The sequence below is a fragment of the Falco cherrug genome, chromosome 3 (genome assembly GCF_023634085.1).
Source record: "Falco cherrug isolate bFalChe1 chromosome 3, bFalChe1.pri, whole genome shotgun sequence".
NCBI classification, from domain to species: Eukaryota; Metazoa; Chordata; class Aves; order Falconiformes; family Falconidae; genus Falco; species Falco cherrug.
In genome coordinates, this window is record NC_073699.1 from 116346418 (window position 1) to 116361586 (window position 15169).

Genomic DNA, 15169 nt, shown 5'->3' on the forward strand with positions numbered 1-15169 from the left:
TTTCTCTGCATAAAGTTCAAAAACTTCATCAAAATTCAGATTTTATTTCAAAAAGTGTCATGAACTTAATAAATTACACAATCTTCCTTATTATAAATTCTCCATAAAATATATTTTACAGTTTTTAAAGAAAGACTTGGAAAAAAAGTCTTTTGAGTGCTGAAAAGTATCTTGACTTTGTGTCACGCTGGTGAATAACTCTGTAGCTGCTACAACAACTTGATTTATCAAAAGGTTTTAAAAACAAAGACCTCAGACAACAACAACAACAAAAAATCAAACAGAACACAGACCTCAACGACTACTATTCAAGTGTTAAACAAGGAAACAGTGTCACCCAACAGCAAGGCAAAGTAAGCACCATGAGAGGGATTTCAGGTACCCCCACCCTTTAAAGTGGCAATCAGTGCAAAGAAACACTTCGAGAGTCAAAACCACCCCAACTTTCCTGTGCCGTTCACTCATTTCTGTACTGCAGGCAGGCAGCACCTTCAGTGTTCATCCTCTGAAATACTTCAGAGAGTAATCAGATGATTTGCTAAGTGTCTTAAAGGTGAGTAGTATTAGTTTGTAGTAGAGTCATGCTTTAAGATAACATAGCTAATTCTGATTTTTGAGTGCACAGGAGAGGAGGAAGTTTGCAATGTATTTTTAAAAAGCTCTCAAGTTTAATGTGGAAAAATTATATACCCTCTTAAAACGTGACTCATCCAATGACCACGCTGAAATGCAAGTACTGTGAAACTGCATTGGCACAGACAGCGAGAGGTTTTGCAAAATAACAAGAATTAAGGACTAAGGCCCCCTGGGTAACTGCCACCAGTTCTGAACAGCACCAATTAAGAACTGCCTGTAGTCTGTAAAGCCTCGGAAGTTTGGTAGAATCAGAATCCTTTGCTTTTGGAAGTACAAAAAAAAATAAAATTGTATTTTGTTTGTGCTGTTTATTCACACTTGGGCAGAATAAACACCAATCAGAACTGCTGTCACAGCACTAAGAGGGAAGAGTATCTAAGAAGCAAATTATACAAGGAAATACAGCAGTTTTCAGGTAAGATTTGGGGAAATAAAACATTGATTTTATTAAGAAAGCTGGCCTCTGTTGCAGCTTAAAAGGCAATTTTTTGAGACTACTTTTCCCCAAAAGGTCAAATTCACAAGAAAGGTCATAGTCCTGCACCCAAAAGAACAAAGTGTTACACTACTACAAAGCAGCTTCTGTCTGCCCTACAGTGTCAGGTGGCCTCAGTGAAACCTCTAGCATATCAATCTGCTTCTGTGGACTAAGAGCTGGGGACAAGCAGCCTTTCAACTACTTCAAAGCTTTCCATCCTACCATCTGTGCTTTTAAAGAAATATTACTTCTTTAAAAGGAGGAAAACCAGCCCCAAAAAATCAGCCAAGGCTGCCACAGGAATACCTTTCACATACTGGTTACTGAATATTCTCCATGTTTGAGAACAGGTGTGCTCTAGGAGAGAGACAGTCACACCGCTTTATCTCCTCATCACTGCCAGGTTAGAGGCAGCGCCAGAAAGGAGGAGGCCACAATCACTATTACTAGTTAGATTCAGTTAACGGGAAAGCTGCTGTCAGCACGTTCTGAAGAACCCTAAAAATAACGCTCTCTGCTGCAGCGTTCTCTCATCCACCTTTGCATAACTTAAGCCCACAGTACTCTGCTATGACAAAACCTCAAGGTGCTATTGGATTACAGATACAAGAGTAAGGCGCATGTTGTGGAACTGTAGATTTAACTGACTTCATAAAGCATTATTCAAAGAAAGCAAAAAAAAGAATGATTAATGAACTAGCCAACATGCCAGCACCTGATTGCATACATTTATAATTTGACTCCCTCGGTGACAAGCTCAGTCATGTCAGCACTTTAAAAACTGCTGATCCCCTTGCATTGCATTTTTTTTTGTGTGTCTACAAAGTCAAGTCTCGGACCCTACCTTTGACATTAGATAACAAAAATAAATAATAAAGTTATTCAGGCCTGGAGAAGGAATGCTTCTCATCGATCTTCACCTAGTTTTCTAGCAGATCTCAATCATTCAGACCCATAGCAAATAATTTAAGAAAAGTGGCATACACTCCCAGTCGCTCGTATACATAAATATATACACAGAAGTACTCTACAAAGCCTGAAGATCTGCACTACCAGCATGCAAATCTTTTTTCCCCCCACAAGAGTTCCTAATACTGACAGAGGAAACTGGAATGTACGAAATACTCCAAGACATTAACACTGGAAATCAGGTCTCAGCTCTTAAGACATCCCACCGCCAGCATACACACACGAACATCATCCCCAACATCCTGCTATTATACACATCAATGCATCGGTAACGCAACGGCCAACTCAACATTCCTATCATGAAACTCAAAAAGGATTCGTTCGGTACAAACTACACCCCGCAGGTTTGAGTTCAGGCTCTTTTACTGCCATGAAGTTGCACCATCAGTTGGGTGATAAGCAGCTCGATTGAGAGAGAGACAGGACTTGGCAGGTCACGTATCCCAGCTGCTGTCTTTAAAAGCTATGTTGACTAATCGCAGTTCCAGTTCAAAAGCATCAGGTCTGTCCTGTGGGTTGGCAGCCAGCATTTCCTTGATCAGCTGTTTCATTCGAGCATTCATCGATTTTTTCTTTACGGGAATGAGTAGTTCCATTTTTGGGTTTTCTAGAAGCGCCTCTCCAACAGGCACGATCGCTGTCCCTTGCTTGACGTAACTCCCCAGAAGTTCTTTCTTTGTTTCGGTATCTATAAACGTGATTCTTTCCAACATTGCCCAGATTATAATCCCCAATGCAAAGATGTCTGCCTTGGCAGTGTAGTGTCCTTCCCAGACCTCGGGGGCCATATAGAAGTCAGTCCCACATGCAGTTGATAGAAAACACTTATTTACATTGACTGGTTCCTCAGGATTCTGTCCTGAGGCTGAACATACTTTACTCAGCCCAAAATCAGCTACTTTCAGGGTAGGCTCCAAGTCACTAGCATCCATCCTGCTCTGAGAGATCAGAATGTTGTCAGGTTTGAGATCACGATGAATAATCTGATTTTTGTGCAGGAACGCCAGCGCGCTGCTGAGCTGAAGCATGAAACTGGTGTTGGTCTTGCGGTTTGGCTTTCGGGACAACAGATACTCATTCATGTCTCCTCCATCACAGAAATCCATTACGAACCAGAGGTAATAAGCACTTCTGGGGTCAAAGACTATTTCTCCTTTTAATGAGGTCTCTACAAGCTGCAACAAGGAAAAGAGATGTCATAACCACCTGATGATCACAAAAATGTAAAGATACGATGGAAAAATGTATGAAGTTTGGATCTTTCTCTCAACAATCCAGAGAGCAAGATTGCAACTGGTGAAAAGAAAACTTTATGCAAAATTTCCGATGTTAAAAAAAAAAATAATCACAATGTATTTGACAGCCTCCTTATTTTTCTGTGTGCGAAGCATATCAAGTTCACGCTCCTGCCCAGAAGGAGAGCTAGACCCAGATAACAGTGTTTTGAAAGATACTACTAGGCCATTGCACTCCTATCTGTTTCAGCTGGTCAGCGTCCCACCCATTTTGCCAACAACTTTAATGTATAAACAGTCTTATTAAGTAAGTCCGTACAGCGCAGGGGGTTGTATTTGCCCTTTGCTGATGAAGTGGCACCACAATACATTTTTAAAGCCCGTTCTCCATTCTTTACACGTGCACGTAACACCCTTCCCACCATCACGATCCACTAGCTATTTTCTACAGTATAACAGTGAGTAGCTCAAGCAGCCAGTTCTAACAGCTGCTGCACACAAAAAGCAAAGTAGAACCAGCAATCAGTTTTACTAATCCTGTTCACACAGCTACACATTTGCCTCTTCAGCTCCTCTGAGGTGGATCTTAGCATGTGCTAGAAGGTAAGTCTTGCAATTATTTCTGTTAGTAGTAAACCAATGTATACCAAACCAAACGTAGCTCCTACAGGCTTTCAAAAATTAAGGTAGCTACTAATATTTAGAGGCGCATTTTAAAGTGCTTTAAAAGAAGTGACCTTTTCCATCCAAGAGCAAAACTGGTAGTAATTTATAGCACTCCCTAACTGCTAGCACAACTAGTACTCAAACCAGACCACCTTAAAACAGTAAATCCATGTCAGAACTAGAAAACTATTATTTAGGGTTTATAGTCAATAACAGTGAGATTACGTTATCACAGGACAGCAGGGAGTCTCCTTTGCCAAGTGAGCACCAACACACAGCTTTGCCCTCCACACGGCTTTACCGAAGCTGTACTTGCACCTCAGTTCAGAGCATTAAGACAACAAAACCCGCTGCCATGGCTGTGACAGTAGCAAAGCACCACAGCACCAGGCTAGTTGAGGACTCTCACCCAACTTAGTTCAGCTGACCACAGCTAAGCATCTGCCCCAAAGCCCTTCCCCAGCCAGCCTCCCCGCATGCTGCACCAGCTCAGCTCTGTAATGCAGGATCACCTGGAGTGGGGAGAGGAGAGGGCCAAGCCAAGGGAGATCCAATTTTCCCTATTTTAGCACATGCTGTTAATTATAAAGTGATCCCAGTCTCTTCAGAGTCAGCTCAGCCCTGCCCTTTGCTCCTTGCTCTCTGGAGCAGGAAAACGACCTGTAGAGCTTGCACCCAACAGGGGTGAGATCTACACGTCGCACTGTTAACAGGCACTAGCATCAAAACCCAACGCTGCAGGTGATCTGGAAGCTCTTCCCCACCTTGCAGTTCCACCCTGTTTTTTTTAAGCTCCTCCCTGTGCAGCCATCCACAAGTCTGATGCCATCTCTCACAGATCCACTAATGACTAGAAGGTAAGGCACTAATTTCTCCCACGAGCTGGCCAGTATTATTTTACCCTAATCCCTTCGTGAAAGCAGGTCAGCAATGACCACCAAGCTACAGAGAGTTTATAAAGACAAGAATCCTTTCTCAGGCTTGTACAGCACTCAGCACAATGGGACCTGGACAGCTGTGAAGGGTTGTCAGACAAACGGTCACTAACAAAAGGTCCTACATTAGACATGCAAGAATGACAACAATAAAAACTGAAATGATAAAAGCTGACTAGGGATGACACAATAAACATTGAGCAGGCTACTGACTTTCTAAACCAGAGACACAAATTTCTGCCAGGGGATGATTTGTAGTTGGGGCAGCATCTTGACAAGGGAATGAACCAGATTATCTTTCAAAGTCTTTCCAAAGGTACTTATTCTTCAAAAATATGCATCTTCAAACTTAAAGGAGACTTAAAGGACATTCTCAGTAGCCACACAGGGGGAGCGACATTTATTCCCTTATTTACTATACCTTTATCTCTCTTTGAAAAGCTTAATAGTTCTATATTCAAAAAAGAAAACCAGCTCACCACATGCTACAAATTGCTTATTATTTCTGAAAGAATTTTAAGTGTTGGCTTCCTAAATCAAGATGGTTACTTCCTCTTCCAAGGACATCTGAGACTAAGAAATTCTTCAGAGCTATGTCCCAAGACATTAGTACCTGTCTGCTCATTAACACTGCAGCAGGGCTTCTCCCAAGTAATACAACAGCCTGTGCCTCCCTCCCGCACCACTATCTGTGGTGTTTCCTCAAATTATCAAAGCAGGTTTGCATTAAAAAAAACCCTGCAGCCTTTTTGAGTGGCATGGCTTCAAATTACAAAATACGGGTGACTGTTCAATAGATATGCTCTTTTAAAGATACATAATAATTTTGGGGTGTCAGCAATGCAAACAGTACCCTCTCCTAACTAAGCACACCTCCAAAAAGAGTGATCTTAGCTACCCACCTCCTTCCCTCCCAGCTACACATCCACGTTAATTACTTCCACCCCATTACCTCAGCTTCATGTACCTGTAAATAAAGGGAGGAACTGGAGCCATGGGACATCTTCTGCACCATACCATCTTTCTGCAAGATGCACTCCTCCAGGTGAATGACGTTGGGATGTTGGCTCTTGATACTGCTAAGTGCCCAGAACTCACGCAGAGCTAGTTCCACGTTCTCTGGAGCATGGCACCGAATCTTTTTCACCGCGACCCGTGCAGAGGTCTTCCTGACGACTGCTTCGTACACCACACCATAACTGCCACGACCAACCTCCCGTATTAGATCGTACTTAGGCTGGCTACTCACCATCTTCAAGATCAAGGGTTCTGGGGAAGGGGGAAAAACCCACAGAACTAAAACTTATGAGCAAGAACTGGGCTGTATTTTCCCCCATAGGGCTTGGTGCAGCAATACCAGACCTACCAAAACCCTGCAATTAACAGGGCAGTGCCTGCGAGCGTTACACTGAATGCAACACTGCATATGAGTGCTAGAACATTCCAGAAGCTATTCTGTAAACCTGTACCTGTTGCCACGGACTAATTAAACGTGAAATTACATCATTTTGGTGGGATTATTAAGATTTCAAATACAGCCCAGTTTTTCAAGGTGGCAACAATTCAAACTTAGACTTGTATTGTGCAGAGACAGGACTATCGCATATGCTCCTGCTCCTTTCTCTCAGTGTCTTCCATGAACATCTGTGGGAATAATAGTATGGTATCATGTTCTCCATCCACGCCTGGGATAGCAGGGAAGAGGTTCTAGTTGAAGCCTGTGGTTGGGCAGTAACAGATTTAATTAGTACTGCCTTTTATGGAGGCGACTGCGTAAGTAAATTTTGCTGTTACGATTTAATCATGAAAATCTTTTACTGATACTAAGATAGGATGATGCTTCGGATCACTTCCAGTGTATTTTTAAATGTTACTACGATTTTTCACCTAGTCTCCTCTGAATGAGGAGCCTATACAGTTACAAAACGTTAAAGGCTGTAACTGCAGAAGCTTGTACTCAGCATCTAACTTTCACTTTTGCTCAACAGGGCAAGGACAGAAGTTAAGATGTTGCTCTATAAGTAAAACAAGACACACACACACAAAAAAAACAATGCCACCAAACACTGCCACAGATTTATGTCCTTCCCTGAACACTTCCCTGCAAGATTCACAAACCAAAACACACCAGCACCACCTTCACACAACCAAACAAAAATGGGGCACTGACTATAGACAGGAAAAAAACAAAAGTTTGGCTAGCCAATTATCACTGGTCAAACTGAACAAAATACAAAACAAAATTAAAAAAAATAAGTCACAGCTAGTGTATCAGAACTAAAGTAGTTTGTAAGACTGCCAGTGACAAATTTAATTCTCTTTATGTCAGTAAACCAGGCAATAAGGACCACATCTAAACAGCCTGTTATTAGTAAGAAGCTTTCAAGTATTTCCACTAGTTTAGGGTTTGGGTTTTTTTTTAGGAAAAAGGAGAAAAAAAAAAGAAAAAGAGAGAGAAAAAAGGTATCATCAGTCTCAGAGCAATATTACGGTGGACTATAACCTTTCAGCAAAGTTCTGTGATGCAGTTACAGGAACACTTTGAACCGAAATGTGACATGCCCGAGAAACTAGTTACCATGAGCTTCTGCTCACCAACCGCACTGAGCCTGCACCTGCAGCAAGACGGTGAGGAACAGATTAAGGTTATGGCCTCAGCATTAAGATCGGCTGAGCCAACAGCCCCTCCCAGGCAGGAGGGGGGAGCAGGACCTGTCACCTCCCCAGCAGCCAAACAACTCTTGAGGGCAAGCCTGCGTTCCTCGAACACTATCACACCAAGTTCAAAATGAACAGAAAAAGGCCCCCCGCGCCGGCAGCCCAGCCGTGTGCCGCTACCGGGCCAGACCTGCCACCCTACCGAGCCTGGGGGCTGCCACCTGCCCGCCGCCACCCCCACGGGGGCTCGGGTACGCACCGAGGCCCACTGCCCGGCGCAGGGCGGCGCAGGCCAAGGCGCGGGGCCGGGAGCGGGCCAGGCCGGGGCAAGGCCGACAGCCTGGGCCGGCCCCGCTCCCTCCTGCAGGCCCGCGCCCGCCGCGGAGGCGACGGCCCTCCCCGGCCGCCTCGTTAGCGGCGATAATGACGGAATACAATAAGTTACCCCCCTCCTCTTCACCCTGCTCCTCCAGGGAGGCTCCGCAAGGGCTGTCACACCACCCACACCCGGGGGACCCCACTCCGGAGGGACATTAATTACCGGGGCACCGCTCGCCCCGCAGCCCGCCAGCTGAGGGGGAGCGCGGCCTGAGGGGGAGCCCGCCCCGGCAGGTACCGGCCCCTCCACACACCTGGAGCGGGCAGGCCCCGCCCGGGCCCGGCGCAGCCCCCACTGTGACGCACCGGAGGGGGCAACCGCCGACCCCGCTCCCCGCCGCCGGGCCGGGCCGGGCCGGGCCAGGCCCCGCGTTACCTCAGCGCCGCCGCCGCGCCGCCTCCGCCCGACCGCCATTATAGGGCTGCCCCCGCCCTGCGCCGCCGCCGCCCCGCCCCGCGCGGGACACGCCCTCGGTGCGCCCCCTGATTGGTCGGGCGGCGAGGGGGGCGTGGGAAGCGCGCGCCCCCCCCCCCCCCCCCCCCCCCCGCGCCTGTCGTCGGGGGGCGCGGGAGTTGCGCGCGCTGTTCCCGCGCTGCGCGGGCCGCGCGCGCCGCCGCCGCCTGCAGCCCGCGGTGCAAGGTGCTTTGCACGTCGGCCTGTGCATCCCCTTCTGCCCCGCCCCCACCGCTGCGCTCACCCCCCCTTTGCATCAGCGGCCCTCCTGTTCTGGGGATTCTGGTCTTTTTATTTATTAATTTATTGCTTTGCATTAAGAAAAAAATAAAAGTCAGTACAGTCCCTTGCATCTTTGGTTGCACTCTGGCTTTGTGTGACAGTGACGCGGCTCCTGGCATTGAGCTGTCCCCTCCCCTCTGTGCCCTGCTCTCTGCCGTTGCCCCTTTTACTCCGCAGGCTGCGGGGCTGGAGGTGCCCCCCGTGCACAGGAGCTGGGGGCGCAGGGCTCCTGTCACGGCCCCCGCTGTCTCCTCCACCCATTGCCCACCCACCACGGGGCCGTTCTGGGAGAAGCCAGGGCCACCCGCTGCTCAGAGCCTGGCGGAGACCAAGCAGAGGCCGTTCAGATCCACCCCACCAGAGCAACTGCTCTCCTGCTGCTGCCAGGTTAATTGGGAAGGAGCCCAGTGGCGATTAGTGCCCCCAGCCCTGCCTAAGCTGCCCCAAGCCAATTAGGGGCCAACGAGCCCCTTGTGGGTTCTGAAAGCTGATTAGGGCATTATAAACCCTCCATTCCCACGAATCCCCTTAATCAAGCCCAGAAGCAATTAGTTAATCAATGCCAGTCCCTGGCAGGGCCAGCTCGGGGGTGTAGGGTTGGGTCCACATCTGGGTGCCCCCCTCCCAGCACTGGTCGGTGGCTGACCCCCACGCTGCCCTCCCGCGTGCCTGGTCAGCCCTGCTGCCGTGCCACTCTTCCCTGGAAGAGCCCCAAGTGCCGAAACGGGGACAATTTTGCAAGATGTGCTTGGCTGGTCCCAGCACAGTCACTGGGTCGACATGTGAGCTTGCCCGGAAGGAGCACCCAAACAGCCGTGGGGCTGCCCTGTCCCGCACGAAGGGTGCTCTGTGCACCCACAGACTTGTGCCTCTGTGTACCCACGGTCCCTGCATACCCCTGCACCCCCATGCCTGTCTGCCTGTGTCCACCTGCACCTGCGCACCCATGTACTCCTGCACCCATGCATCCATTTACCCATGTAACTACGCACCCATGATCCCTGTGTACCCCTGCACCTCTGCACCCATGTACCCGTGGTTCCTGGGTACCCATGCACCTATGCACCCATGGACTTTTTCACCCAAGCACCCATGTACCCCTGCACACATGCTTTATTTACGCATGTAACTATGCACCCATGAACTCATGCACCCATGGTCCCTGTGTACCCATGCACCTATGCACCCGTATAGCCTTGCACCCCTGTACCCATCCACCTGTGTACCCGTTGCACCTCTGCATCTATGCATCCATGTACCTCTGCACCCATGCGCCTACGGTCCCTGGGTACCCATGCACCTATGGACCCTTTCACCCCTGTGCCCATGCACCCACATACCACTGCACCCCTGCACCCATTTGTGCTGCTGGACCGTCATGGGGTCTACGGGCTGCAGAGGAACCTGCTGGTGGAGAACTTCATGCACCCGCATACTCTCGCAGCCACGTACACCTCTACTTCTGCAGCCCTGCACCCCAGCACCTGTCCCCCCCACCCACAGTCACTGTGGGCCACCGCAGCAGCAGCCACCATCCCCCTCCCCTGTCGTCCCCCCCAGCATGAGCCAGAGGCAACGGCGCTATAATTACCCCTCTCTCCTGCTGCAGCTGCCAATATTCGCAGGTCCCTGGGCGGACGGGTGCTGGCATTTGGCACAGCACCCTGTTTATCACCACACTGGCCGGCACCGTGCGCCGGGGCTGTTTTCCCCGGTGGGTGCAGGTCCCGAGGGGCTGTGCTCAGCCGCTTCCCCCTCCCCAGCCATTTCTGGGTCAGGTTTTGCAACCAAGTGGGTTGCACAGCTGGGTCATGGCCGTGCATGCCCTCCTGGGGAGCAGCCCTCGCAGCCCTCCCCATGGCTGCCCCTGCCTCTGGGGGTACAGGAGAGCCCCCCCATTCCTGCCTGGGGAGGGGGCACCCCAGTGCATGTGCTGGGCATGGGGGCTGTGTCGCTTCGGGGCTGCATCTCCCCTCCAAGCCCACTGGGGACCCACTGGCAAGGTGTGTGTTGACCCCAGAAGCGGTCACATTTTGGGGGGTGGGGGGGTGGCAAAGGGAGATGCTCTGTACAAGCCACCCCCCGCTGCCACCAGCCCAGCTCTGCCCCATTCCTGGCATCACCATGATGGCTTAATGTCTGCGGGGCTGTTTATTGCCCCTTCTCACCCCGACCCTGATGCTGGGGGGGTTCCAGCCCCAGGATCTGGCCCCGCCGCCCCCGGGGGGGTGTGGGAATTTGGTCCCAGGGCAAAGCCTGGCCCTGTTTGCCCCCCAGCTCTTGTTTCGGCACGGGTGGGTAGGGCCTCCCGGACAGCCTGTCCCCAGCTTGTTTACTGCGGCTGGTGGCATCCCGATGGCTCAGTCCCGTGTGACAGGTGCTGCTGCTTCCCAGGACACCCGACCCCGTGTTGGGATTTGGCTCCGCGTGACCAGGGAGCGACTTATAAATAACGGGACGAGGGGTGCTGCCGGCAGCCAAGAGTGGGTGAGAGGAGTGTACCGTCGTGCCAATGGATTTCCAAGCCGGCATCCTGCGGGATGGCAATCCCATGGAGAGCCTGGAGAAGCAGCTCATCTGCCCCATCTGCCTGGAGATGTTCAGCAAGCCGGTGGTGATCCTGCCTTGCCAGCACAACCTCTGCCGCAAGTGTGCCAATGACGTCTTCCAGGTGAGAGGGGGTCCCTGCGCCCATTCCCCCGCCCTGCCTGGGCTGGAGGTCACCGGGATGCTCATGGTGCTGTGGGGATGCTCATTGACCATCCAATGTGCATCTTCCCCTCCCAGGCGGCCAACCCGTACTGGCAGAGCCGGGGCAGCGTGATTTCGGGGGGCCGATTCCGCTGCCCGTCGTGTCGCCACGAAGTGCTGCTGGACCGTCATGGGGTCTACGGGCTGCAGAGGAACCTGCTGGTGGAGAACATCATCGACATCTACAAGCAAGAGTGCTCCAGGTGGGCTTGGGGGGCTGTGGCTGATGTCTTGTGCCTTGTCCCAGGGGGGGACATGGGGACACAGAGATGTGGGGATGTGGGGATGCCCACCCCCCGAGCCATAGCACCATTGTCGAGACCACAGGAGATTGCAGCTGGGCAAGAAATCGGGGGGCTTTTCTGCTGGTTCAGTGGTCCCCCATCCAAATCTTCCTCCCCAGATCCAAGTCTTCCTCTTTTAAACCCAGATTTCTTCCCCTGACACAAATCTTCCTCCTCGAACCCCAAACTTCTTCCCCAGACCCAAATCTTCCTCCTTGAACCCCAAACTTCTTCTCCAGACCCAAATCGTCCTCCCCTGACCCAAATCCCCTTCCAGTCCTGACCAGTTTGGGTCTCTGGGTGGCTCAGGGGGGCGGTGGGTCCCAGGGCAGTCCCACCCCCCCGCCCTGCACTCTGCAGCTGGAGCGTTCGTGGGACATCTGAGGTGTGGGGGACAAATCCAGACTCTGCTGGTGACAGCGGGTGCTGTTGGCTGATAAGGGGCAGAGGGACAGTTTGGAGGGGGGGGAGGGGGGCACTTGGTCAAAGCACGCAGCTGGGGGGCGGCGGGGGGGGGTGTGTGTCACAGGTTCTCCTGGCCAAATTCCCTGCCCCACTGTAAATATTGTTTGAAAGCCATGGGGACGGGGACGATGGCACGTGGCAGGTGGCTGAGGCTGCCGGGGGGGCTTGGGGGGCCCAGCCCTGTCTTTGCTCCAGCGGCTTGGCTTGTCCCCACACCCCCCCTGGCTGCAGAGGGGATGACTGGGCTGCAGCCCCTGGCTGGGACCCCCCCGGGGTTTCTGGGTGCCCAAGCCCTGGTCACGCGTTGGGTGACAACAACAAATCCCAGCAGCCCAAGGCTAAAATTAGGGAGTTGTGTAGCGTCCCTGGAGCGTGGCCCCAGGCCCCCCACCCACCGGTGCTCCCTGCTGCCGTGCTCAGTGCCACACTGGTTTAAACTGGGATTTACTGGGCCTGGGGCTTACAGAGGCATGGAGGCCAGTGGTTCCTGAAGGAGAAGCGTGGGATTACGCCAGGATCTGTCCTCTTCCCTGGGGACCTGATTTTGTGGTGCCTGCACAGCATCGGCGGGGATGCTGCTGCAATGGGGACATCATTGCGGCAGGGATGTCACCACAATGGGGACATCACCCCGGTAGGGTTGTCACCATGACGTGGACATCACCGTGGCTGTGGCGCTCTCTCCAGCAGGCCGCTGAAGAAGGGGGAGCACCCCATGTGCAAGGAGCACGAGGACGAGCGGATCAACATTTACTGCGTCACCTGCGAGGTCCCCACATGCTCCATGTGCAAAGTCTTTGGTGCCCACAAGGACTGCGAGGTTGCCCCCCTGCAAACCATCTTCCAGGGCCAGAAGGTGCTGTGCGGGGGGGGCTGAGGGGGGGCACAGGGGACATGGCAGGTCCCAGGGTGATGTGCTGAGCTGGGGCGGCCGCAAATAGCACTGGGACCCGCTCATGGGGTATTAATAGCCCCTGGGTGACTTCGCCCAGGAGACAGCCTATATTTAGAGCAGCTGCAGCTTGTGGGGGACACGGGGGGAGCAGAGCTGGGGCTGGGCATTGCCCAGCCCGTCCCCACATCAGGGTGGGAGATGTCCCCCCTCCCCGCTGGGCTTCAAGCTGTTTCTGTCCCTCTGCCCCTGCCCAGACCGAGCTGAACAACTGCATCTCCATGCTGGTGGCGGGGAACGACCGGATCCAGACGATCATCTCCCAGCTGGAGGACTCGTGCCAGAGCACCGAGGTGAGTAAAGGGGGAGAAGGAACCCTCGGAAACCCGGGCTGAAACCTCAGCTGGGAGTTATCTGGGACAGCTGGGAGGGGAGCTGGAGCCCACGGAGCAGGGAAGCCCCCGGGCTGCTGCTGGTGCTGAGGGACACACAGGTGGCATCCCTTGTCCCTTGTCCCTGCAGAAGAACAGCGAGGCGGCCAAGCGGGAGCTGTGCGCTCGCTTCGATGCCTTGGCAGCGCTGCTGGAGGAGAAGAAGTCAGAGCTGCTCCAGCGCATCACCCGTGAGCAGGGCGACAAGGTGGGCTTCGTCCAGGGCCTCATCCACCAGTACAAGGAGCAGCTGGAGAAGTCAAGCCGGCTGGTGGAAACAGCCATCCAGGCCATGGAGGAGACCGGGGGGGCCACCTTCCTCATGGTGAGACCCCCAAACCTCCCCCCATCCCTACTGGTGCCCGCATGGGGTCCCCACAGGCTTGGGGACATCTGGACAGCTGCCACGTGGCTTCACTCACCACTTTTCTCTTGCTCCCCTCTTGCAGAATGCCAAGCAGCTCATTAAAACGTAAGTGTCCAAACTGGGGACAATGCAGTGACCCTCAGCCCTGCAGCTGGGCAGGATTTGGCCGCAAGGCTTTGCCAGCGGTGCCCAGGCAGCGAGTATGGGGTGTGCGGCCCCCCACCCTGGCACCCCGCTGTCCCCCAGCTCAGTGAGGGGAAGGGGGGACACAACCATGCTCTCCCTGCCCAGGATCGTGGAGGCATCCAAGGGCGGCAGGCTGGAGAAGATCGAGCACGGCTACGAGAGCATGGACGCCTTCTCAGTGAGCCTGGACCACCTCGCCGAGGCGGTCCGCACCTTGGACTTCAGCCCCGGTAATTCAGCCCCTGACCCCCCCCGATGCCCCTTTACCAACTCCCACTGACCCAGTGGCACCCATCGCCTTTCCTGGCGGCCCTGGGGTGACGTTTGGCTGCCTGTTTGCAGCCGAGGAAGATGAGGAGTACTTTGATGGGGAGGAAGACGACATAGAGGAGGACGCAGTGCCCGAGAGGGTGGTGATGGGTAAGGGGCAGCACAGCTGAGCTCACCTCCCCAGGACCCTGGAGCGCCCACGGGGGAGCTCCAGGGGCTTGGACCCCCCCTGACCCCCCATCCTCTCCCCCCAGCAGCTCCCCAGTAGCCGCGGTGACACCGCCGGCACAGGAGGGACGCCGCGGGCGCAGGATGCCCAGCGATGGGACTCGGGCCGGTGGGGGACACACCGCAGGGGCTGGCAGCCTCGCGAGCCGGCACCTGCTCCAGCACGGGACACTTTTCTATACGGGTGCAAACAGAACAATTCCGCACGTTTTGTATCTTCCTTGTTTTGTATATAATTGTCACGGATTTGAATTTTGTGTATTTTGTAAAGAAAACTGGTGTGTTGGGTGGTTTTTTTTTCCTCACCTCTTGCTCTCGGTCTGTCAACCCCACCATGGGCACTGGGGATGCAGGTGGGTTTGCCGGGCCACTGTCATCACCAGTGTCCCTGTCAGCACCTGGAGTGGCAGAGGGACATATCCCAGTCCAACAATTAATTTTCGGCCTCATTAGCACCTCTGGCAGCGCTGGCACCCCGTGCCTGGCCGCCAGCCCAGGGATGTGATGGGTTGGCATGTGGCAGGATTTATCTCCTGGTGATGGGGTGCCCAGGACCAGTGTTTGCCCAGGCCTGGGGACGTGGCGGGGACAGGGGTGAGGATGC

At 53.0% G+C, this 15169-nt stretch overlaps 2 protein-coding genes across 6 annotated transcripts; one reads left to right on the forward strand and one right to left on the reverse strand.

Moving 5' to 3' along the window:
- Window positions 1-10: 10 nt before the first annotated feature.
- Window positions 11-8428, reverse strand: PDIK1L (PDLIM1 interacting kinase 1 like). Of its 2 annotated transcripts, none has more exons than XM_055704259.1 (3): window positions 8332-8428; window positions 5887-7314; window positions 11-3258 (listed from the first exon to the last, which is right to left on the reverse strand). In XM_055704259.1, exons 2-3 carry the CDS (start codon window positions 6169-6171, stop codon window positions 2518-2520), a joined length of 1026 nt encoding a protein of 341 aa, XP_055560234.1. In that variant the 5' UTR covers window positions 6172-7314; window positions 8332-8428; the 3' UTR covers window positions 11-2517. The 2 variants fall into 2 exon arrangements, with proteins under 2 accessions (XP_055560234.1, XP_055560235.1); XM_055704260.1 differs by having other exon boundaries at window positions 5887-6188; window positions 8332-8405.
- Window positions 8429-11127: 2699 nt separating this feature from the next.
- On the forward strand, window positions 11128-14817 carry TRIM63 (tripartite motif containing 63). Of its 4 annotated transcripts, none has more exons than XM_005433110.4 (9): window positions 11128-11362; window positions 11479-11645; window positions 12879-13047; window positions 13341-13436; window positions 13606-13839; window positions 13964-13986; window positions 14173-14297; window positions 14410-14487; window positions 14592-14817. In XM_005433110.4, exons 1-9 carry the CDS (start codon window positions 11204-11206, stop codon window positions 14603-14605), a joined length of 1065 nt encoding a protein of 354 aa, XP_005433167.1. In that variant the 5' UTR covers window positions 11128-11203; the 3' UTR covers window positions 14606-14817. The 4 variants fall into 4 exon arrangements, with proteins under 4 accessions (XP_005433167.1, XP_027669344.1, XP_027669331.1 ...); XM_027813543.2 differs by having other exon boundaries at window positions 14595-14817; XM_027813530.2 differs by having other exon boundaries at window positions 14410-14817.
- The last annotated feature ends 352 nt before the right edge of the window (window positions 14818-15169 follow it).

Bases quoted from the DNA above. Each gene is read 5' to 3' on its own strand.
- PDIK1L (XM_055704259.1), bottom strand. From the start codon at position 6,171: ATGGTGAGTAGCCAGCCTAAGTACGATCTAATACGGGAGGTTGGTCGT. The intron at 3,259-5,886 runs GTACATGAAGCT...TCCTTGTTGCAG, and splicing joins GTTCCTCCCTTTATTTACAG to CTTGTAGAGACCTCATTAAA.
- TRIM63 (XM_027813530.2), top strand. From the start codon at position 11,204: ATGGATTTCCAAGCCGGCATCCTGCGGGATGGCAATCCCATGGAGAGC. The intron at 13,048-13,340 runs GTGCTGTGCGGG...GCCCCTGCCCAG, and splicing joins CCATCTTCCAGGGCCAGAAG to ACCGAGCTGAACAACTGCAT. The intron at 13,987-14,172 runs GTAAGTGTCCAA...CTCCCTGCCCAG, and splicing joins GCCAAGCAGCTCATTAAAAC to GATCGTGGAGGCATCCAAGG.